The sequence below is a fragment of the Lepus europaeus genome, chromosome 2, assembly GCF_033115175.1.
Source record: "Lepus europaeus isolate LE1 chromosome 2, mLepTim1.pri, whole genome shotgun sequence".
Taxonomy (NCBI): Eukaryota; Metazoa; Chordata; class Mammalia; order Lagomorpha; family Leporidae; genus Lepus; species Lepus europaeus.
In genome coordinates, this window is record NC_084828.1 from 64,849,392 (window position 1) to 64,875,474 (window position 26,083).

General features: G+C 39.1%; 1 protein-coding gene across 1 annotated transcript in view; it reads right to left on the reverse strand.

The window, feature by feature from the left end:
* The window catches only part of MORC1 (MORC family CW-type zinc finger 1), a 208,992-nt gene that overhangs the window by 177,192 nt on the left and 5,717 nt on the right, over positions 1-26,083 (reverse strand). Inside the window, exons 4-7 of the mRNA XM_062180799.1 lie at positions 20,973-21,063; positions 19,511-19,619; positions 14,902-15,061; positions 11,828-11,933 (exon numbers count right to left, since the gene is read on the reverse strand). Of these exons, the coding sequence (XP_062036783.1) occupies positions 11,828-11,933; positions 14,902-15,061; positions 19,511-19,619; positions 20,973-21,063 (466 nt within the window). The remainder of the gene's footprint in view (positions 1-11,827; positions 11,934-14,901; positions 15,062-19,510; positions 19,620-20,972; positions 21,064-26,083) is intronic.

The following is a 26,083-nucleotide window of genomic DNA, read 5'->3' on the forward strand; positions in this document are numbered from 1 at the left end:
GGATATATATCTAAAAGAGTGGAACACAATTTATCAAAGAGATACCTGCACAGCCATGTTCGTAGCAGCACTGTTCAAAGTAGCAAAATTTCAGATCAACCAAGGTATGCATCAGCAGACAAATGGATAAAGAAAAAGTAACACAGGGGCTGGCGCTGTAGTGCAGCGGGTTAACGCCCTGGCCTGAAGCACTGGCATCCCATGTGGGCGCTGGTTCGAGACCCGGCTGCTCCACTTCCAATCCAGCTCTCTGCTAAGGCCTGGGAAAGCAGTAGAAGATGGCCCAAGTCCCTGGGCCCCTGTGCCCATATGGGAGACCCAGAGGAAGCTCCTGGCTCCTGACTTCAGATCGGCACAGCTCCTGCCGTTGCAGCCAATTGGGAAGTGAACCAGCAGATGGAGAATCTCTCTTTCTCTCTCTCTCTCTCTCTCCCCCTCCTTCTCCCTCTCTCTTTCTCCCCCTGCCTCTCCTTCTCTCTATGTGTAGCTCTTTCAAATAAATAAAGAAATCTTTTTAAAAAAGAAGAAAAAGAAGAGGAAGGGGACCAAAGCTGTGGTGTGGCCGGTAAAGCCGCTGCCTGCGGTGCTAGCATCCCATACAGGCACTGGTTCGAGTCCCAGCTGTTAGCACTTCTGATCCGGCTCTCTGCTATGGCCTAGGAAAGCAGTGGAATGTGAGACCCGGCACAGCTCCAGCCACTGAGGCTAAGTGGAGAGTGATAGCAGATGGAAGACCTCTCTGTCTCCCTGCCTCTCCTTCTCTCTCTGTGTAACTCTGACTTTCAAATAAAATAAGTAAATCTTTAAAAAAAGGAAGAAGAAACAAATGCCTGTGGGAATCAGTATTGCTGCAAATATGATTTTGTAAAACTTTGTTTTATATCTTTGTCAAACCAATGGTTAAGAATGTTATACTACTTATAGTTTCAATGATTTGTAATTAAATTAAAATTTACTGTACATGGATGAAAGTCATTTTTCCCTTCAATTATGTTTTGTAGCCATTGTCTGTATTTCCACTAAACTATGGTTTCTTTGCTTTTTACTTGCTAAACTTATTATTCAGTGAAGTACTAAGCCTTTTTACTATAACATAAATTTAAAATGTGTTATCTCAAAAACCAAAAAAAAAAAAAGAGAGAGAGAGAGAGAGAGGGACCGAGGGAAGCAGGGAAGAAGGGTATACCATTATTTCCATTATTTAGTTAGAATCGTACCTACATGGCCGGCGCTGTGGCACAGCGGGTTAATGCCCTGGCCTGAAGCGTCAGCATTCCATATGGGTGCCAGTTCAAGACCTGGCTGCTCCACTTCCAATCCAGCTCTCTGTTATGGCCTGGGAAAGCAGTAGAAGATGGTCCAAGTCCTTGGGCTCCTGCACCCGCGTGGGAGACCTGGAAGAAGCTCCTGGCTCCTGGCTTCTGATCAGCGCAGTTCCATCCATTGTGACTAATTGGGGAGTGAACCATCAGATGGAAGACCTCTTTCTCTCTTTCTCTCTCTCTGCCTCTCCTCTCTCTCTGTATAACTCTGACTTTCAAATATATAAATAAATCTTTAAAAAAAGAATTGCACCTACAAAGCACAATGAATCTGTTAAAATCTAACTAAAAATTAAAATTTAAAAATTTAAAAAATAATTTCATATAAATATAAAAGTTTCTAAAAATCAGTATGAATAATTACCTAATATAAATATAATCAAATATACAAGCAAACTGTGAAACAATGTGTCTAATAAATATGAAATACACTCAAAGTATTCAATAATCAGGATAAAAACAAATTACAGTGAAATAGTTAATCTACCAGGCAAGATTTTAAAAGATTTTTAAATGACATTTCAGTGAGAATGGGGAAAAAAAACTCAGATCACTGGATGCATGCATAATCAGCTAAAGTTTCTTTGATAGTAAGTTTGCACTATTGATTTAAAATTACTACCACTTGGAACTAACTTTGTGCTGTAGCACGTAAAGCCATCACCTGTAACACCAGCTTCCATTATGGCACCAATTCGAGTTCTGGCTGCTTTGCTTCAGATCTGGCTCCCTGCCAATGTGCCTGGGAAAGCAGCAGGAATGGCCCAAGTGTTTGAGCTCCAGCATCCATCTGGGAGACCTGGAAGAAGCTCCTGGCTCCTGATTTGTCCCAGCCCTGGCTGATGTAGACATTTGGGAAGTGAACCAGTGGATAGAAGATCTCTTTCTCTTTCTCTATAACTCTGCCTTTCAAATTAATAAAATAAAATCTTAAAATAAATTAATAAATAATATTACTACCATTTAATTCTACAATATTATTTCTGAGAGTCTATACTAAAGAAACATTATCCATAAGAAATAAGAGTGGGAATAAGAGAGGGAGGGGGAAGTTTGTAACTGTGAAGCTGTATAGTTCTGCATACATTCCTAAGAACTAACTCCAAGGGTACAGTTTAAAACTTGTCATGGAACTCCAAATCCCATAGCTGGGTGATAAAAACATTATCTTAAGTTAAAGTGATCATATTAAGTGTTAAAGTGAACATATAGATGGATTAAGTGTTAAAATGACCATATAAATAAGATCAAGTGTGGGGTAATTATAATAGATAGCATTAAAAAGGAGAGAATGTTCCAATATGTGAAGCAGTCCTCAGAGCAGACCCACAGAATGACAACTGCTTTAAGTACCACTATGACCTCAGAATCAGCCCTTAAGACTTCCTGAAAAGCCTGTGAGAGCATTTCAGGCATGGAAAGCCAAGGCACAGTAGCAAAAAAATATTCTACATGAAGAATCTCTGTGAGTGAATCCCAATGGAAAGAAGTGGCTTGTCAAAGAAGGATGTACTTTTCCCTAAAGGGAGGACAAAACTTCCACTTTGCTAATGGCCTTGCCTAAATACTGATGGAGTTTGTGGGTTGAAAAGGCTTCCATAGCCTAGGAAGCTCATGTCAAGAGCCTCAGTGGTCACTGATGTCATACATAAGAGTGTTAATTGTTAAATTAACAACAGGAGTCACTGTGCACTAACTCCCCATGCAGGACCTCTGTCCTCAATGAGTTGTATTATGGGAGTTTAAATGTGGTACTTGTTCTCAGTTGTGTGTGTGTGTGTGTGAGTGCACGTGCATGTGTTTGTGAAAATTGTTGAAATCTTCACTTAGTATAGAGTTGGTCTTCTGTATACAAAGTTAATTGAAAATGAATCTTAATGGAGAATGGGACTGGGAAGGGGAGAGAGAGGAGGAGGAACGGTGCGAGTGTGGGTGGGAGGATGGACATGGTGGGAAGAGTAACTATATTCCTAAAGTTGTACATATAAAATTTGTATTTCTTAAAAAATAAATTAACTGGGCTGGTGCTGTGGCGCACTTGGCTAATCCTCCGCCTGTGGCGCTGGCACCCCGGGTTCTAGTCCCAGTTGGGGCACCAGGTTCTGTCCCGGTTGCTCCTCTTCCATTCCGGCTCTCTGCTGTGGCCCGGGAGGGCAGTGGAGGATGCCCCAAGTGCTTGGGTCCCTGCACCCACATGGGAGACCAGGGGGAGGCAGCCGGCTCCTGGCTTTGGATCGGCACAGCGCCGGCCATGGTGGCCATTAGGGGTGTGAACCAACAGAAGGAAGACCTTTCCCTCTGTCTCTCTATAACTCTCTCTCTGTCTCTCTCTCTCATTGTCTAACTCTGCCTGTCAAAAAAAATTAATTAACTAATTAAAAAATTCTATCCATGTCTCCAACAATATAACTATAAAAATCAGCATTCCTAAATCTGTATATATGAAATATATAAAACTTGTATAACTTAAATGAGAAAAAAAAAAAAAACAGGAGAAAGGAGGGGAAGTTTCCTGCATACACACACACACACACACACACATGAGGGAAATCACTCATATTACTGTAAATAAGTTTCTTTTAAACGAAGAAATAAAACATTTCAATTACCAACAGAAATAAACATAAATAAAAATGAGATTGAAACTTTAAAAAACAAACAAAAAAAGATTGGCAGTGTTTAAAATAGCAAAATAGTTTAATCAATCTAAATGCCCATCAATAAGGAGAGTATTGAAGTATAATACATCAATGTATAATAATTAAATATTATATAAAAATCACTATACAGTAATGTGTAGGAATTATACAGCTTTTTATAAATGAGATATGCTATTTCAAAGGATCATTTTATTTATTTCTAAAGTATATTTTAAAAGTTATTTTAACTGACATAAAATTGCAATTATTTATGGGTTACCATGCTATGTTTCAATACACTATACACTGTACAATGTTTAAGCAAGATAAACATAGATAATTCTTCAAACATTTAACATGTCCTTATGGTGAAAACACTCAAAACTCTTTCTTCTAGCTTTTTAATTTAAAAATATATATACAATGTGTTATCATTATCTGTAACCATCCTACTATGCAACAGAATATCAGAACTCCTTACCTCTCTCTAAATATAACTGAGTACCCATCAGTTAACCTTTCCCTGTCTCTTCCTCTCTGCTTTTCTCAGCCTCTGGTAGCCTCTCAACTTTTCAAAATTCCACATACGACTGGGATTCTGGGGTACTCATATTTCTGTGTCTGGCTTACTTCATTCAACATAATGACCTCCAGTTCCGTCCATGTTGTTACAAATAACAAGATTTCATCCTTTTTATGGCTGTACAACATTCTATTGTGCTTACATACATTTTCTTTATTCAGTCAACGGTAGATGGACATTTAGTTTTTTCCACTTCTTGGCTATTGTGAATAGTGCTGCGGTAAATATGGGAGTGCAGATGTCTCTTTGACAGACTGATTTGGATAAATGTCAGTAGTAGGACTGCTGTACCCCATGATAGTTCTATCAAATACATGAAAAAACTGCACAAAATCACTATTCATCAGGGAAATGCCAATCAAAAGCACAATGAGATAGCCTCTCACTCCAGTTACATTGCCTATTATCAAAAAGACAAAAGATGGCAAATGATGGCAAGGACATAGAGAAAACAGAACCCTTGCATATTGTTGGTGGGAATGTAAATTAGTGCAGTCATTGTGGAAAACAGTGTGCATTTCCCTAAGAGAAATACTTTGGAAAATTAGTTATGGCATCATCCAGTGAAAGGAACCAGGGTTCCCTGGATTAGGGCTGGAATAGGGGAAGTATGTCAAGAACCTTGCATACCTTATGGTCACAGAAATCTGAAAATATTCAAAAAAGATGGTGACATTTCAAAATAACACAAGAGCCAGTTTCAATAGGCTCTCATTAGTAAAGTTAGGACAACTTTGAGCACAAAATTAATACTTACAATTATAACTTTCAGAATAGCAAAGAACCCATGAGACCATCCCATACATAAAAAGAGGAAGAGGAAGAGGATGAATGATAAAACAAGTATGGTAAAATATAGATTTGGGGCATCTGAGGAAAAGGTAGATGAGAAGTCTCCATATTATCTTTGAAAACTATTGAAAGTGTAAGTTATATCAAAATTGAAAGCTAAGGAGAAAATGGGGTGGGCATTTGGTGCAGCTGTTAAGATGCAACTTGGGATCCCCACACCCCATATCTGAGTATCTGAGTTCAAGTCCTCACTCCATTTTCTTTTTTTTTTAAACTTTTATTTAATGAATATAAATTTCCAAAGTACAGCTTATGGATTACAATGGCTTCCCCCGCCCCAAACTTCCCTCCCACCCACAACTCTCCCCTTTCCTGCTCCCTCTCCCCTTCCATTCACATCAAGATTCATTTTCAATTCTCTTTATATACAGAAGATCAGTTTCTCACTCCATTTTCTATCCACATTCCTGCTAATGCACACTCGGAGACAGCAGCAGGTGATGATACAGGACTTGGGTTCCTGCCAGCCACATGGGAAACCAAGATAGAGTTCCTAGATCCTGGCTTTGGCTTCATCCAACCCTGGCTGTTGCACAATTTCTCTGTGTGAGTTTGCCTTTTAGCTCTACAATAATCTTCCTTTATAAAATCATACCCTTGTCTTAGAAAGGCTTTTCTTATGACTAAGTTATGAAAAGTTTTGTTAAAACAAATTTAAAAATCCTATGTGATCAATGTTCCAAAGTGAAAGCATACATGTCCTAGGTAGATTCATTTTCTTTATCTTGAATTAATTGCCTAAATGGCTTAAAGTTTCTGGCTTCATTAAACAAGCTAAAAACAGCAAGAACTTTTTCCCAAAACTTAGCTGTCAAATTATTCCTCTCATAATGTGTTGCTTTCTCATGTTAGTATTGAAATGCCAAAATACTCTTACAGATAACTGTTTTCAAATTGGTGCCCAAAACTTCTAAATTTCATGAAATACTGGTTTGGCAACCAAGTGTTAAGTAGAAGAGCAGGGGCAGTGGGTACGCAGGAAGATAGTAATAGAGTAACAGTGCTGGGCTTCCTTTTAGACCCCGGCAAGTCAATGCTAGCAAAAGGATTCCCAGCATTTGTACAACAGCAATAGCTCCCAAAAGAATGCTTTATTCAAAAAGAACTCCAGGAGAAGCCATTTAGTCTAGCAGTTAACACAATGTGTCTCATATCAGAGTACTTGGGTTTCATAATCGCTTCCAGGTCCTAACTAGTTTCCTGCTAATGCAGGTGCTGGGAGGCAGCAGGTACGGCTCAAGTAACTGAGTTCCTGCCACCCACCTGGGAGACCTTGAGCTGCTGGTTCTCAGTTTCAGCCTGGCTAAGTTATGGCCATGGCAGGCGTTTGAGGAGTGTACTGAAGGATGCGAGATTTCTCTCTGCCTATTCTCTCTCCTTTCCCCACCATCTACCTCTCAAATAAGTAAACAAATAGAAATTAAAACATGGGGAAAAAAATGTTTCTCTTTAAAAAGTAACAGAAACTCCTAATGTTTTAATTTAAGAAATATAGAAGATAAAAGTAGAAAGAAAAATCTAAAAGTGTGTTTTCAAATATTAAACTGTCTAACTGTGGAAGAAACTTTATAAATTTCACCTCAAATGCAAAAGAAAAGAAACTCACTATCAACCTGATGTGGTTACTTGAGTTTCATAAGACCACACTGTTTAGTGTTATAACTGTTGGCTATTTGCCTTTCGAATAAATGAAAAATAAATCTTTAAAAATATTTTAAACACCTCAGTAATATTTTTCATATTGAAATTGTAGGGGTAAATTAGGATACCTATATCTCATATTTTTTTGTTTGTTTTTATTTTTTTAAGATTTTTTTTATCTTTTATTTAATGAATATAAATTTCCAAAGTACAGCTTATGCATTACAATGGCTTCCCCCCAATAACTTCCCTCCCACCCGCAACCCTCCCCCTTCCCACTCCCTCTCCCCTTCCATTTACATCACGATTCATTTTCAATTCTCTTTATATACAGAAAATCAGTTTAGTATATATAAAGATTTCAACAGTTTGTCCTCACATAGCAACACAAAGTGAAAAAATACTGTTAGAGTACTAGTTATAGCATTAAATAACAGTGTACAGCACATTAAAGACAGAGATCCTACATGATTTTTTAAAAAAATTGATTAATTTTCTATGTAATTACCAATTTAACACCAAGTTTTTTTTTCATTTTCAATTATCTTTATATACAGAAGATCGATTCAGTATATATTAAGTAAAGATTGCATCAGTTTGCACCCACACAGAAACACAAAGTGTAAAAATACTGTTTCAGTACTAGCTATATCATTACTTCACATTGGACAACCCATTAAGGACAGATCCCACATGGGACGTAAGTACACAGTGACTCTTGATGTTGATTTAACAATTTAACACTCTTGTTTATGGTGTCAGTAATCTCCCTAGGCTCTAGTCATGGGTTGCCGAGGCTATGGAAGCCTTTAGGGTTCGCCGACTTCGGTCTTATTCCAACAGGGTCATAGTCAAAGTAGAAGTTCTCTCCTCCCTTCCGAGAAAGGTACCTCCTACCTTGATGGCCCCGTTCTTTCCAGTGGGATCACACTCGCTGAGATCCTTCATTAGGTCTTCTTCTTCTTCTTCTTCTTCTTCTTCTTCTTCTTCTTCTTCTTCTTCTTCTTCTTCTTCTTTTTCCCAAGTGTCTTGGCTTTCCATGCCTAAAATACTCTCATGGGCTCTTCAGCCAGATCCAAATACCTTAAGGGCTGATTCTGAGGCCAGAGTGCTATTTAGGACATCTGCCATTCTATGAGTCTGTTGTGTCGCCCCCTTCCCATATTGGATCCTTCTCTCCATTTTTGGCTTTATCAGTTATTATTAGCAGACACTAGTCTTGTTTGTGTGATCCCTTTGACTCTTGGATCTATCAGTGTGATCAATTGTGAACTGAAATTGATCACCTGGACTAGTGAGATGGCATTGGTACATGTCACCTTGATGGGATTGTATTGGAATCCCCTGGCATGTTTCTAACTCCATCATTTGGGGCAAGTCCGATTGCTGTATTGTAATAACTGGGTTCAATTCCCAGTTCTGGCTTTTGACTCCATATTCCTGCTAACGTAGACTCTGGGAGGCATTGTGATGGCTTAAGTAATTAAGTTCCTGCCACGCACATGGGAGGCCTGGACTGAATGACTGTATCGTGAATTTAGCCCCAGCCCAGCCCTAGACATTGTGAGCATGTAGGGAATGAACCAGCAAGTGAAAGTTCTCTCTGTCTCTAAAGAGGGGGGCTGGTGAGGGGAAGAGGGAGGGAAGGAAGGGAGAGAAGGGAGGGAGGGAAGAAAAAGGAAGGATGGAAGGAAAATGGAAGAAAAGAAAAGGAAAAATAAAAATGAGAGGAAGTCAGCCTGGAGATTCCTCAGAAACCTGAATATAACCCTGCCATTCAACCCAGCCATCCCACTCTTGGAATTTACCCAAAGGAAATGAAATTGGCAAACAAAAAAGCCATCTGCACATTAATGTTTATTGCAGCTCAATTCACAATAGCTAAGACCTGGAATCAACCTAAATGCCCATCAACAGTAGACTGGATAAAGAAATTATGGGACATGTACTCTATAGAATACTATACAGTAGTCAAAAACAATGAAACCCAGTCATTTGCAACAAGATGGAGGAATCGGGAAAACATTATGCTGAGTGAATTAAGCCAGTCCCAAAGGGACAAATATCGTATGTTCTCCCTGATCAGCAACAACTAACCGAGCACCAAAAGGGAAACCTGTTGAAGTGAATTGGACACTATGAGAAACAGTGACTTGATCATCTTTTGTCCTGACTGTTGATGTACAATTTAATACTTTATCCATTTTAGTATTTTTTCTTTGTTTTGTTCTAGTACTATTGGTTGAACTCTGTAATTAACACACAATTATTGTTTAAATTTTAACTGAAAAGTGATCCCTGTTAAATATAAGAGTGGGAATAAGAGAGGGAGGAGATGTACAATTTGGGACATGCTCAATCGGACTTGCCCCAAATGTTGGAGTTAAAAATGTGCCAGGGGATTCCAATACAAACCCATCAAGGTGTCATGTACCAATGCCATCTCACTGGTCCAAGTGATCAATTTCAGTTCACAATTGATCACACTGATAGGCCTAAGAGTCAAAGGGATCACACAAACAAGACTAGTGTCTGCTAATACTGACAGAATCAGAAAGGGAGAGAAGGATCCATAATGGGAAGCGGGATACACAGCAGACTCATAGAATGGCAGATGTCCTAAATAGCACTCTGGCCTCAGAATCAGCCCTTAAAGCAGTAGGATCTGGCTCAAGAGCCCATGAGAGTATTGTAGGCATGGAAAGCCAAGACACTCTGGTAAAAAAAAAAAAAAAAAAGAAGACCTAAATGAAAGATCTCAGCGAGTGAGATCCCAGTGGAAAGAACAGGGCCATCAAAGATGGAGGTACCTTTCTCTGAAGGGAGGAGAGAACTTCCACTTTAACTATGACCCTGTCAGAATAAGATCGAAGTTGGTGAAATCAAATGGCTTCCATAGCCTTGGCAACTCACAACTAGAGCCTAGGGAGATTACTGACGCCATAAACAAGAGTGTCAAATTGTTAAGTCAACAACAGGAGTCACTGTGTACTTACTCCTCAGGTGGGATCTCTGTCCTTAATGTGTTGTCCAATGTGAATTAATGCTATAACTAGTACTGAAACAGTATTTTACACTTTGTGTTTCTGTGTGGGTGCAAACTGATGCAATCTTTACTTAATATATACTGAATCGATCTTCTGTATATAAAGATAATTGAAAATGAATCTTGATGTGAATGGAATAGGAGAGGGAGCGGGAGATGGGAGGGGTGCGAGTGGGAGGGAAGTTATGGGGGGGAGCCTTTGCAATCCATAAACTGTACTTTGGAAATTTATATTTACTAAATAAAAAAGAAAGAGAGAGAGAGAGAGAGAGAGAGAGAGAGAGAGAGAGAGAGAGAAGAAAGAAAGAAAGAAAGAAAGAAAAGGAAAAAATAAAAATGAGAGGAGGGGAAGGGAGGGGAAGTGAAGGGAGGGGAGGGGAGCGGAGGGGAGGAGAAAAACAAGAAAAGAAAAAAGAAGAAAGAGAGGCTGAAGTTGTGGCACAGCCAAGTTAAACACAGGCATCCTATATAGGCACTGCTTCAAGTCCTGACTGCTCCAATTCCCAGTCCGGCTCCCTGCTAACGTATCAGGGAGGGGAACAGAAGATGGCCCAAGTATCTGGGCTCTTGCTACCCATGTGGGAATCCTGGATAGAGTTCCGGACTCCTGTCTTCAGCATGGCCCAGCCCTGGCCATTGCAGCCGTTTGGGAGTGAACCAGCAGATGGAAGATCTCTTTTTGTCTCTCCCTCTTTCTCTATCAAGCTGCCATAGAAATAAATAAATATTTTAAAAAGCAAGTAATGAGAGAGAGAGAGAGAAGGAGAGAATGAATGAAGGGGAGGAGGAGAGAAAGGAAGAGGAAAAGAAAAAAGAGAGAAATTCAGATTTTTTTTGATAAGCTTAATAAAGCAAAACAAAATTCACTTGATCCTTCTTTTACTTTTCCCAACGTGGCTATTTTTTAGCAAATTTAAGATTAAACATGTCACTCATATTTGTAGCCCTCATTATATATCTATTGGACACTGGCCTCTATAATGAATCAGAATGTATTAAATTACCTTTAAAATCTCTTCTAGCACTGACACCAAGAAACTGTACATTCAAGCTAGTAATTCTTAAATAGGATTACTTCATATAAGCCTAGCTTTTGTCATTACTTCATTCTTCTTTCACATTTTTTTTTTGCCCAGGCCTTTTAGTATCTTCTCATTCTACTTCCCACGCATCCCTAACAGCAAGGAGAAATTAATATGTCAACTTACTTACTGATAAACTGCAAAGTGCAGTTCACTGGGTCATTCTAGACAGATAATAAAATTGACATTTTGTCATATTCCTTTTTGCTTCACACTATCCTAATTTCTGTTCATTTTTAACCATCTTTAACAAGCAATGAACCCTGTGAGCTCTTTTCAGATTTATTTAATATTAACAAAACAGAAGTTACAGTCTTAGAGAACTTTAGATGTCTTATATTCCAGTGATCAGCAAACACTCTGGCATGGTTAATCACCTGGGGAACATTCGAAAAATGGATCGGATCCCTAGGCTGAATATTTGGGAATTCTGGCTCAGTCACTCTGGTTGGGACCTAAGATCCTGTATTTCCTAAGATTCCCAGGTCACTTTGAAACTTAGATAAAGTTTGGGAACCACTGGTTTAACCTAACCTGATCTGTGACTGGGGTGAAATGAATTATCCCAGTGCTGAGGTCCACAGGCCCCAGACCTGGACACAGCACTGCTGACAGTAGCTCACTGCCATTAACAGACATTACAGAAAATACACATTACTCACTCCTCAAGAGCCCCAGTCATCAGTATATCTTCCTTGTCTGTTTTAACATCCAACTCTGGTTCTCCACTAAGCAGGAGCTTCAAGTTATAAATAACCAGCAATGTACCTGGTAGAAAAATAGATGTTTGTCTTGTCAGCATTTTAAATACACCAAATGCAAGTCATTGTGCTAGCATCTCATCTATAGAACTGAGTCTACTACATATCAAATTTCCTATTATATTTCAGTAAATAGTATATTTAGATAAGATCCAAGACATGATCATATCTTGTGAGTATGTCAAATTCCATCCTCTGCCAGAGTGCTGAATTTCTATAGTATGTTTATTCTTATTACTATTGAATTCATTATAAGTTTTTCAATGTGGATTCTTAAATTTTAGCACTCTTCATAATTTACATTATGAAAATTGTTGGAGCCAAATCCAAAATTGAATTACAGGTAAAGCCTATTAGGGGAACTGAAATAAATACTTATAATAAAAGATGAATTTTAAAATGTTCAAATATGAAAGACTGCTTTTAGACTCCATAGCAGATGTCGGCAAACACTTTCTGTAAGGGTCAGATAGTAAATGTTCCACGCTTTGCAGGCCATACAGTGTCTGTCACAACTACTCACAATTCAACTCTGCCACTATAGCATGACAGCAGCCATAGAGAATATGCAAATTAATGAATGCGCTGTGTTCCAATAAAACTTTGTTTCCAAAAATAGATACTGGGCCAAACACCACCAGCGCTAAAGTTTTCTGACATGTGCTCCATCTCATAATTAACAAAACAAGTCCAAATTCTTTATGAAGTTGATTATTCTATGAAGATAAATAAGATGATCACAGAAATTAAATAACAACTCACTATACTGTTTATGGTGCTTCTTTAACACACAGGAGAACAATATAGTGGCCAAGAACACGCACTGTGAAGCCTAAATGCTTCAGTTTAAATTCTGGATCTTCATTTACTAGTGCACTGATCTCAGGTAAGTTCTCTAACCTCTCTAAACCTAAGTTTTCCTGTTTATACAGTGAAGCTCAATAGAATTCTTTCAAGGGTTACTTGACTTAACTTTTATAAAGCACTTGGGAAAGTGTTCAGAAAATAGAGAATGCTTCACCAGTATTTCTATGAGTATTTCACAATTTCCCTGTTAAACATAAGAGTGGGAATAAGAGAGGGAGGAGATGTACAATTTGGGATATGCTCAATCGGACTTACCCCTAATCGTAGAGTTACAAACGTGCCAGGGGATTCCAATTCAATCCCATCAAGATGGCATGTACCATTGCCATCTCACTAGTCAAAGCAATCAGTTTCAGTTCATAGTTAATCATAATGATAGAATTAAGTGTCAAAGGGATCACATAAATAAGACCAGTGTCTGCTAATACTAACTGATAGAATTAAAAAGGAGAGAACAATCCAACATGAGAAGCAGGATACACAGCAGACTCATAGAATGGCAGATGTCCTAAATAGCACTCTGGCCTCAGAATCAGCCCTTAAGGCATTCAGATCTGGCTAAAAAGCCCATGAGAGTATTTCAGGCATGGAAAGCCAAGACACTGTGGCAAAAAAAAAAAAAAGACCTAAATGAAAGCTCTCTGAGAGTGAGATCCCAGCAGAAAGAACGGGCCATCAAAGATGGAGGTATCTTTCTCTGAAGGGAGGAGAGAACTTCCACTTTGACTATGACCTTGTCTAAATAAGATCAGAGTTGGCGAACTCAAGAGGCTTCCATAGCCTTGGCAGCTCATGACAAGAGCCTTGGGTGATTACTGACGTCATAAACAAGAGTGTCAATTTGTTAAATCAACAACAGGATTCACCGTGCACTTATTCCTCAAGTAGGATCTCTGTCCTTAATGTGTTGTACTATGTGAATTAATGGTATAACTAGTACTCGAACAGTACTTTATACTTTATGTTTCTGTGTGGGTGCAAACTGTTGAAATCTTTACTTAATATATATTAAATCGATCTTCTGTATATAAAGATAATTGAAAATGAATCTTGATGTGAATGGAATAGGAGAGGGAGTGGGAGATGGGATGGTTGCAGGTGGTAGGGTGGTTATGGGGGGAAAAAGCCGCTATAATCCAAGAGTTGTACTTTGGAAATTTGTATTTATTAAATAAAAATTTAAAAAAGAAATAAACCAAGAGACTCCATTAACTGTCCTTAAAATATAATGTACATATGAGTGAAAAAAACATAACCATGATTTTTTTTCTATGATAATTGGAAAGAGATGATTTAAAACATCACCTTTCAACAAAATGCCAAAATTAGATCTCAAGTCAGAAACAAATATCTCACAATTTCACTATAAACATTACATATATCAAAGCATTGCAAAAAGTGGCATGCACGTAGCTTTCTCTCAAATAGGGCTCTTTTCATTTTAGATATTAAAAATACTGAGCTGGGCCATTAGAGGGTGAACCAACGGCAAAGGAAGACCTTTCTCTCTGTCTCTCTCTCTCTCACTGTCCACTCTGCCTGTCAAAAATAAAAAAAAAAATTAAAAAAAAAATACTGAGCTGGGATAAAAACTGGTACTAGAAAACATCAGCAAACACAGTTCATCACACAGTATGTTGAGCAGGAACTGAGTGGAGGTTAAAACATTGGGCAAATATCTGTTAATTTTGAGAAAAATGTCTATGAAACTTTCGCTCACTTTGTGATGCAGAAACATGGGGTCATTATTTTCTACATCATTAAGTCTCTTATAAACCAGCCTCAGACGGTAGAATAAGTATCTCCTAACCATGCCCTATGGTGCAAGGACTGTGAAGTCCCTGTGGTCGTAACTTGGATCATCGTCTTCTCCTCCAGTTCCACAAAGCTCACGATATTCCAGTATCAGGGATGTTTCAAACTCATGTTTGGTTTCTCTTAAGGTAAAACTCATATGTATAAAATGAATGATTGCTCCCATGTGATATCCTACATGAGATTATTAATACAAAAAAGATGTGTGTATGCATGCATGCACATGTAGTATCTTTCATAAGGCACTTAAAATAAAAACTTCCATCAAAATTTCAGAGTTTTGATGATCTTACCACATTTTCCATAAATCACATCAAACTGCCGCATCAATTCAGCTTCAGTTTTAAATGGAGAGTATTTATAAATGATAGACAATTCCATTGAGAATTTTTGAGGATCATCTGCAATAGATTTTCTGGATCTTGTTAACCATGAAGGCATTGGAACTACAACCTACAAAACAATGCACATCAATGTATTATGAAATTCACAAAAACCATCATCTTTTAGCTCTGAACAACTATTTAATGCAGATTATAAAACACAAAGTTAAACATTTATTTTCCTTATGTATTCTAGTTTTACAATGAATACATAGAACAGATATGTATAAAGAACTTTATTTTAAAATGCTCCATTGTGGAATATGAAGATAGATGGGGTCGTCTGCAGCTCCCTCTTGAAAGATGGTAAGAGTGGCAGGAGAACAACCACTTTTCAAGTTATTAAGCAAGAGAGGAGCTGGTAGGTTCCAAACACAAAGGAAAGACTACTTGCCTGGTTTGACAGTTTTACACTGCATATGTGTGTTGAAATATTACATTGTACACAATAGAAATCTACAAGTATGACATAGTATTAAAATTTTTAATAAAATAATTTAAGAAACAAGTTGTAAAGCAGATGACAGAAAACTCAAGAAAAACAATCCAAAGCTCATGGCAAAAGATGGATCTGACTTGCAATTCAGAATTCCTTCCCAGAAAGGCTCAGAGGTTAAAGCAAGACATTAGAGGCAGCATCTAGATCCCTATCTGGCAACAGCTACTTCCCCAGAGACCCTGGATATTTATTCTCTGGCAAGAGTCAAAGCCTTTCTGGACTAGAGGATATACCAGGCATGGTTCTTGGATCCAGAAGACAGTAGGAGACTTCTCCAAATAAATCTGACCAGCCTAGATGGAAAGTCAAAAGAAAATTCCACTAAGGTTCCCCCAACAAGACAGTCGAGTTAGCTTACATTATTGTGACATTCACAACTAGCAAGCCCCACCCATACTCTCAGAATTTTCAATCAGTATGTTATTGGGCAAATCTTTAAAGTGCTCAGGATTAACAGAATCAAGAGGTAGATGGAGACTAATCAAACAAGCAGAAACAAAACTTATGGAAACAGAAACCCTAAGAAGAAGAAGAAAATTTCAACAGAAAAAAATCAATCATTGTTAATATCCTTAGAGCTATAAACTACTGTATTATGAAATAAGAATTAGGTATCTCTGAATAAGAAATCAGAACTAGTTATTTTCTGAGAGAATAAAAATCTTGGAAATTACAATCACAGAAAAAAATCTATTAAAGGTTTTGAAGATAAATGGTAGCTAAAAAACAGGAGAGAAAGGTTGAAAAATTAAGGAACAATTCTAAGAGCTAAGGAAACAAGATTTACAAAAAGAGAGAGAAAATCATGTGGATGGAAGAAAATCACCAAAAGTTCTATTAGAGAATTGAAGCATCTGAGTCTCTAGACTGAAAAGGTTCAACAAGTTCCTTGCACAATGGATTTAAACAGACCACACCAAGGCAAAAAACTGTAATGAGACAGAACACTGAGGACTAAGAAGGCTCTTTTGATGTTCAAAGAGTAGAGGATGAAGAAAAAAAAGAAAAAAAAAAAACAAGCCAACTACAAGACTAAGGAATTAAGATGACTTCAGACTTCTCACTAATATTAGATAATGGAACAATGTCTTTAGACTCCTGAAGGAAAATGAACTGTAGCCTGGAAATAATGCCAAACAAAATTCATTGGATGTAAAGGTAGAACTGGAATATTTTAACACACACGAGATCTCATTTCACTTCCCATACACCTTTGCTCAGGAAGTCACTGGAGAATATGTTGTACCAAGAAGAAGAGAAAGCTTTGACAAAAGACATAAAACTTAGAATCTGACAATAGATGAGAAGGGAGGGGGAATCATCAGAATGGTGACAGGTGCAGATTCCAGATCCCAAGATGACAGCTGAACATCAGCCATGGAGAGCAGAAGTGTGGACTGCAGCAGATTAGGAAAAAGAAAGGAGGGTGAGCCTGGGGTTAACATAGCAATGCAAACATAGAAAATCAAGCAAACACTCAGAGACAGGGAAAAGTACACAAAGACCTAAGCAGTCAACTATTAATTTCAGGGTAAATAAAAGAGTTGTGCATTGAAAGGAAAAATAATAGATATGATACAATACTAGTACTAACTGATAGAATAAAAAAAGGAGAGAACAATCCAACATGGGAAGTGGGATACACAGAAGACTCACAGAATGGCAGATGTCCTAAACAGCACTCTGGCCTCAGAATCAGCCCTTAAGGCATTTGAATCTGGCTGAAAAGCCCATGAGAGTATTTCAGGCATGGAAAGCCAAGACACTCTGGAAAAAAAAAAAAAAGGGACCTAAATGAAAGATCTTTTCGAGTGAGATCCCAGTGGAAAGAATGGGGCCATCGGCCGGCGCCGTGGCCAAACAGGCTAATCCTCCGCCTAGCGGCACTGGCATACTGGGTTCTAGTCCCGGTCGGGGCACCATATTCTGTCCCGGTTGCCCCTCTTCCAGGCCAGCTCTCTGCTATGGCTCGGGAGTGCAGAGGAGGATGGCCCAAGTGCTTGGGCCCTGCACCCCATGGGAGACCAGGAGAAGCACGTGGCTCCTGCCTTTGGATCAGCGTGGTGCGCTGGCTGCGGCAGCCATTGGAAGGTGAACCAACGGCAAAGGAAGACCTTTCTCTCTGTCTTTCTCTCTCTCACTGTCCACTCTGCCTGTCAAAAAATAAAAAAAAAATTAAAAAAAGGGGCCATCAAAGAATGAAGTACCTTTCTCTGAAGGAAGGAGAGAACTTCCACTTTAACTATGACCTTTCCTAAATAAGTCTGGAGTCGGCAAACTCAAAAGGCTTCCATAGCCTTGGCAACTCACAACTAGAGCCTAGGGAGATTACTGACGCCATAAACAAGAGTGTCAAATTGTTAAGTCAACAACAGGAGTCACTGTGTACTTACTCCTCAGGTGGGATCTCTGTCCTTAATGTGTTATCCAATGTGAATTAATGCTATAACTAGTACTGAAACAGTATTTTACACTTTGTGTTCTGTGTGGGTGCAAACTGATGCAATCTTTACTTAATATATACTAAATCGATCTTCTGTATATAAAGATAATTGAAAATGAATCTTGATGTGAATGGAATGGGAGAGGGAGCGGGAGTTGGGAGGGTTGTGGGTGGCAGGGAAGTTATGGGGGGGGGAGCCATTGTAATCCATAAACTGTACTTTGGAAATTTATATTTACTAAATAAAAGTTTAAAAAAAGAAATTAGATTGTATATTCTAATTATGTGCCTACTAAAACTGGCACAACCAAAATTACAGTGGTGCTATGTTGAGAGTGAATGATTGGATTTCTGTGTATAATTAATAAGATGAGAGAAAGGAAAAGATAAATCCTTTCTTAGATGTGGGGGCTAACAGATGATGTCTAAAATTCAAGAAATAGCAATACAAGCATGCTATTTAGAGATACACAGGTAAATATTAAAAGAATCCATTTACATTATTGTAAGCAGCTGCTTCTATGGAAATGTGATGTATACATTGTTTTTAATTAAAATTTTGAGAAGTAAAAGGCATAATTTAGGAAAGTTGTAAGCTCAGATTTAGCCCAAGATCCCATGCCCCTTACATATGCAAAATAAAACATGAATGCTCAAAGTATCACTTTTCTTAGGGTCAGGCTCCCCACCCAGCTACTCTTTGCTGCCCACAGACCACTGCTGCTGGGGAGTCCCACCCCTCCGCTGGCAGCCTCACACTTCCATATTACACCCCCAAAACTCCATGTGCATTCCAGGTCTAGACTGGCTACACCAGGCCATTTGTCTCTACACACCAGACCGCAGCTCCAAATTTTACTGGCCACTTGAGGTTCTCTGATCTTTCTGTCCATACCATTGCTTTTGACAATATGGTGACAATTCATCAAACAGTATTCTTTTGTTTATGTAAATCATTGCATGCATGCCATATTTTGTGAAAAGGCTGAAAACTCTTTCATGGTCTCATGGTCTTCTGGGTTTCTACTTTCCACAGAGTGCATCCAGTGCTGGGGCAGTAGTAGTTACTCAAAATGTGTTTCTTTTGTGAAATTACAACTGATGTTCATAATAGTAAAACTCAGGCATGATAACTTAATAAAGTTCTGGATGAGCAAATGAGAGTTGAACTACAGTTATAGTTTTAACTCTAATTTGCATTGTTTCTTTATATTTTACACTCTAAGTTTTTGACTCCAATATACTTTTGACTTCAATATATTTTTAAAATGATAATCCATTTAAGAACAAGTAAAGAAGGAATTTTTAGACATCTTCTCTAAGTCCTTTGTGCTAGGGCAGCCTCTTATTCTGAGAGATTTAAGTACTTGGATAATGAAAATAAACTTCTCATTAAAGGGACACAACAGTCCTCCCATGACCCCAGAATGTCTGGTAACTATCTCTCTACTTATCAAGCATATTCCTAAAGATCTAAATCATAATCAGAATGAACCCATGACAGACTCCACCTCCTGAGAGGGCAAATGAAATCACCACTGATTCCATGGGAATAGAAGGAAACCCTCAAATCTTACCTCACTAAGGCCTTCTCTTTCACAAAATGTCTGAGAAAAAAACACACATGTCATTGTTTCTTCCTTCTTTGTAAAAAGAATAAAGTCTTTTCCAATCCTCATGGACCCACTATATGAAAAATGAAGAACATAATGGTTTATATCTCAAACACTGAAAAAGAAGAAACAGGTAGGCATCCTATTGCATACTGTAACAAATTATCCTTTTCAATAACCCCAACTTTGCTGATCTACCATGAAGAGGGCATAAGTAGTATTCTTACGCTTAAAGTGGAACAGACAATTTGGAATGGATCCAGCCCCACACTCTTCCTTTAGACATGGCTGCTGGAGAAAAGGTTGCACCCAGGGCTCAAAAGAACAACTGTCTGGTCCTACAATGAGCCACACAGATGAACCACATGTCCTTATTTTCCCTGAGGCAAACTACAAAAAATAAATAAAAATAAAAACTAAAGATATACCACCAAGCCTTAAATATGCTTTGAGAATCAAGACAGCATGGAGATGCAACTAAGTTTCTGAAGTCCACAAGCACTGCTTCAGTAATCCCTAAAAGACTTTTCTTCCTACTGTATGTGAGAATTAATTTTAAAATTTTGTAAAGATCCAAGTCAAGTCAGAAATGGGTAGTGGGGGAGGGGAGTGGTATGTAGAGTTGTGGCACAGCTGGTAAAGCTGCTGCCTGTAAGGCAGGTGTCCCAGGTGGGCAACAGTTTTTGTCCTGCCTGATCAGCTTCCTAAACAGCTCCTTGAAGATAGGAAGTAGAGGAAAAGAAGTGGGCCCCTGCCACTCACATGGGAGACCTGGCTTCAGCCTGGCCCAGCCCTGGCCATTGTGGCCATCTGAGGAGTGAACCAGCAGATGGAAGATATCTCTCTCTCTCTCTCTCTCTCTCTCTCCATTTCTCTCTCTCTGTCTCACTCTGACGTTCACATAAATAAATAAATAAATATTTCAAAAAAAAAAAAAAAAAGGCAGCCAATGTTGTAGCACAGCTAGTTAAGCTGCCTCCTATGACACCTGTATCCCATACAGAAAACAGTCTGGGTCCCAGCTGCTCCACTTCCCATCCAGTTCCCTGCTAATGCAACTGGGAAAGCAACAGAAGATGGCCCAAGTGCTCTGGCTCCTGCAACCCATGTGGGAGACACGGATGGGGCTCCACACTCCTGGCTTTGGCCTGGACCTGCCTCAGCCTTTGAAGCACATGGAGAGTGAAGGACAGGATTGGAGATTTCTCTCTCTCTGTCTCTCTCTCTTTCTCTGTCACTCTGCCTTTCAAATACATACATTTTTTTAAAAATTGAGTATCAGGATGCAGAAAATATGAGAGGTCCTTTCCCCAAGTTCATATTTTTTAAAGCTTCACATAATTGAATCATTCTATTAAGATTGGCTTTAACTAAATATTGTTCTCAGTAGAGATAAGATATGTGTTAAGAGGGGAAAAATACTCACCTTTTAAGACCATTGCCATACTGCCCAATGAACTTCATGGTAGACAACCGTTTCTTGGATGTTCCAAAGTATATGATGTCTGAAGCTTCTTCTGTAATTGACAAAGGCTTTTTAAGTGATTAGGGACAGTCTCTGACATCAGCCTGATGTCCATTCGTCAAGACTTTACGTGTCTCAGGATATTAGGATAAATCTACAGCTGCTACATTAACCTATAGACAAGGAGTCTTGCCAGGTTCTACAATCTGCAGCATGATCTTTATGGTATTAAACTGAAGGAGGTCAGAAGACCTAACCATGTGACCTTGGTTAGAATTTAAAACTCTGCACCTTGGGACTAGGGCTGTGGTGTAGCAGGGAAAGCCACTGCCTGTGATGCCAACAATCCCATATGGGTGCCAGTTTGTGTCCTAGCAGCTCCACTTCTGATCCAGCTCCCTGCTAATGTCCTGGAAAGAGCAGTAGAAGACGGCCCAAGTGTTTGGGGTCCTGTCACCCATATGGCAGACCAAGAAGAAGCTTCTGGCTTCTAGCTTTGGCTGTTGTGATCATCTGGGGAGTGAGGCCACAGATAGACATTTTCTTTCCTCTAAAAGTAAATTACTGGGAATAGGCATTTATCCTAGTGACTAAGACATGTGTGTCCCACATCAGAATGCCTGCATTCAATTCCCAGTTCTGGGTCCTCATTCCAGCAACATAGACCTCGGAAGGCAGTGATGACAGCTCAGATAATTGGGTCCCTGTAATCCATACTGAAGAGCTCAACTGCACTCTCATCTCCTAGTTCTATCCCAGGCCCAGCCCCAGTCATTGCAAGCAATTGGGAGTGAACTGTGGATATGCATGCTCTTCCTCTCCCTCTCCTTCTTCTTTTCCCTCTCCCTCAGCTTCTCCCTTGTGTATGTTTATCTGTCTGTCTCTCTGCCTCTCAAATATATAGAAAATTATAATAATTGTTTTAAAAAGCCAAAGGGTACTATTAACATTTATTTAGTATCACAGAGTTCCTAATGGAGATAAACGAAACAAATTAAATGAGATGATACAGTTGTGAAACTTTGAACTCTACTATTGGCACCTGAAAAGCACTAGTGAATGGTTAAGTGTTACAAATATTTGCATCACAGACTCATAGAATGGTAGATGTCCTAAACAGCACTCTGGCCACAAAATCAGCCCTTAAGGCATTTAGATCTGGCTAAAAAGCCCATGAGAGTATTTCAGGCATGGAAAGCCAAGACACTTTGGAAAAAAAAAAAAACTATATGAAAGATCTCTGTGAGTGAGATCCCGGTGGAAAGAACAGGTCATCAAAGAAGGAGGTACCTTTCTCTGAAGGGAGGAGAGAACTTCCACTTTGACTATGACCTTGTCTAAATATGATCAGAGTCAGCGAAATCAAAAGGCCTCCATAGCTTTGGCAGCTCATGACAAGAGCCTAGGGTGATTACTGAAGCCATGAACAAGAGTGTCAATTTGTTAAGTCAACAACAGGAGTCACTGTGTACTTACTCCCCATGTAGGATCTCTGTCCTTAATGTGCTGTACATTGTGATTTAATGCTATAACTAGTACTCAAACAGTATGTTTCACTTTATGTTTCTGTGTGGGTGCAAACTGTTGAAATCTTTACTTAATATATGCTAAATTGATCTTCTGTATATAAAGAGAATTGAAAATGAATCTTGATGTGAATGGAAGGGGAGAGGGAGTGGGAGGTGGGAGGGTTGCAGGTGGGAGGGAAGTTATGGGGAGGAAAAGCCATTGTAATCCATAAGCTGTACTTTGGAAATTTATATTCATTAAATAAAAGTTAAAAAAACAAATATTTGCATCACTAAAGGTTTCTGTGAACCTTTCCTTATCTAGGTTCACGCTTCAAGAATAAACAGAGTAGAGACACAACTAAACTCCAAGAAAGGCAGAATGGCTTCCACTATAATACTACCTGGGGCAGAGGAGCTCATCATTTCAGTATGTCAGAGTCATTTTCTTGATCCCTCCAGCACAACCTGGAACTCTAGAGATTTATCTTCTAGACTTCAGAATATGTTGGCCTACCTGAAGACCCATTTTATAACTGCCTGGAGAATTCTGTCAGTCTGGATATAGACATGTGACAGTGTAGTGGTACCTGGTACAGGGTATGCAAAAGTTATCAAATACCCTGCTTGTTTGAAGCTAATGACATTCCTTCACAAGTTCTTTTAATAGTTAGCCATTAGGTGAGGATATCTACAATGACAATATCAGATACCATTTAAGGAATAATTTTTTTTTTTTTTTTTACAGGCAGAGTGGACAGTGAGAGAGAGAGACAGAGAGAAAGGTATTCCTTTGCCGTTGGTTCACCCTCCAATGGCTGCCACGGCCGGCGCACTGTGGCCGGCGCATCGTGCTGATCCGAAACCAGGAGCCAGGTGCTTCTCCTGGTCTCCCATGCAGGTGCAGGGCCCAAGCACTTGGGCCATCCTCCATTGCACTCCCGGGCCATAGCAGAGAGCTGGCCTGGAAGAGGGGCAACCGGGACAGAATCTGGTGCCCCGACCGGGACTAGAACCCAGTGTGCCGGTGCTGCAAGGCGGAGGATTAGCCTACTGAGCCATGGCGCCAGCCCTAAGGAATGATTGTTATGTGCCAGGTACTATGTTATATATGGGACCTGCACAGTCTATTTAACAGTCACAGCAAATCTACATGGAAGATATTATCATGATCTGCATATTATAGAGAAGGAAATTTAAGGAGTTCAGTAGTCTTCCCAAGGTTACACAACTGATAAATGCTACAGCCAACATTATAAGCGAGAGCAGTAGGTCTGAATATGACATGCTATAGTGTTGTGTCAATCCCATGGTGCTTTTACACATCACAGGAACTTGCATACATGGCTGTCAGTGCTCTGGGCACAATGATGGAATAATGCCCAGGCCAGTCACGACCTCTGCATTCAACAATGTTATTGTAATGGTAGAAGAAACAGAGTAAAAGGAATAGACAAATAAATACGACTATTTCTGAGTATTAAGTGATGAAAAGAAAACCAAGGTGATGTGATACAAGATGAACAGGAGCGTGGCTTTCAGACACAATGAATATGGAAAGTCAGAACTAGAAGGCTGGCATCTGAGCTGAGATTCAAATGATGAGGTATAAGCCAGGTGGGGATGGAGTTAGTCATAAGCAAAGAAGTGCATAACATGAGAAAAAGTCAAAGAGGTGGATGCAGCCAAATCGTGCAAGAGCTTGGAAGCAATGCTGGGCAATATGAATTTACTATTAAGCAGTGGAAAACCACTGAAGTGATTTCAGCAAGACAATGATGAGATTTACATTAAAAGAAAAAAATTACACAAAATACTGTGTGAGAAATGGATAGTACTGAGACAAGACTAGAGGGTAGGAAAAAAAGAAAAGAAAATTTGGAAATGACCGCAGCCATCTTGCGAGGGTCAAGACTGATCTAGCTCAATTTGGACAAGAGATTCTATTTCCAGTCACCAGTCTGCTGTCGAATTTATTACTTGACTTCCAATGCTAATTGAGAACTGCTCTCACAACCACAGTGTGCTTTTTTATGGATACTTCTATATGCCTCAAGTGAAGTGTGAGTTCTTTCTGAAGATCTGAATATTCATCACTTGCCTGTGTTTTGATCATTTTGTTCATGACCCATATAAAAGGACTTGCTTCTTTTTACAAGGAATTCCCTTAGAATATATCACATGTATTCTGTCATTTATTTTAAGAAGTTAGTCAAATGAACTTAACAACTACTCTAGAAGTGAAAAACGAGATTATTTTTTCAGCATATTTTTCATACTCTTTTGTTTCTCATATTTAAACATTGACAAACCAATAACATTTTAAGCAAAATTACCTCAAAAAACCAAAATTATGCAACTTAGTAGGTAGCTTTGCCTAGCATTTTTTAAAGTTGTTAATAAATATTCCTTGGGGTTGGTATTATGGCACAGAAAGTTAAGCCACCACCTGCAATGCTGGCATCCCATAGCAGAGGGCCAGCTGGGGTCCCAGCTGCTACATTTCCCATGCATCTCTCTGTTGATGCACTTGAGACTGCAGAAGAAGATGATCCAAGTATTTGGGACCCTGCGACCCAATGTGGTAGAACCAGATAGTTTCAGGCTCCTGACTTTGGTTTGCCCCAGCGTTGGCTATCAGGCAATTTGGGGAAGTCAATCAGTTCCTCTCTCTGTCTCTCTCTCTGACTCCACCACTCTATCTTTCAAAGAAAAAGAATCATTATTTTAAAAATAAATAAATGTTATTTAAGTCCTCAGACTACAGGTGTAGAAGACACTTCTTGACTTTGTATTCCCAGCTAGTGTCAGCACTAATGATCATCCTTTACTTGGGTGTGGAACATTCCAGAACAGTTCAGTACTGAACACCCTCAGCATTTTTTAAATGTAGTAGTCAAAATGTCTAGCTTGTAAAACATAAAGTATTATAAGAATTTAGGAATACAATGCCTACAACAACTCAACGCCCATATCAGAGGAAGTAACATTCCAACTCCACAGCACACAGATACTGTGCACCTATTGTGTGCTGGCTTTGTGTTAACCTTGAATGCACAAAGATAAGTCATGCAATATATTGTAGATGTCATATTCATTATGGTGCGAACATTCATTTGAAGCAATAAGCCTTTGAACATGCGGGGAAAAAAACACACACAAGGACTTCTGAAAACAAGGAAAGGTGACCTCTGCCTCAAGGTTATGCAGAAAATTAAAAACAGCTTAAGGCAATGGAAACTGCCTCAGGGCTCTCACGAGCAACGCGGAAAGGACGGGACTGAAACAATCTCGGAATCCACTCAGCCACTATGTGCTTCCCCACCATTCCCAGATGCTTTGTCCTTACAATCAGTAGCATTTGCCTTTCGTTTTCTAGAAGTATTTATTTAAGTTCAATTTTTTTTCTGGTATATATGGCTAGAATACATTTACTCTGCTTGCTGAAATATTTAAACCTAAAAAGTTCAACAGTAAATTAAGTCTGAAGTTTATTCCCCTGAATAGCTCCACACCTGTGTTCACGTAGATAGCTCCATTTATTTTTATTTATTTTACGGGTTT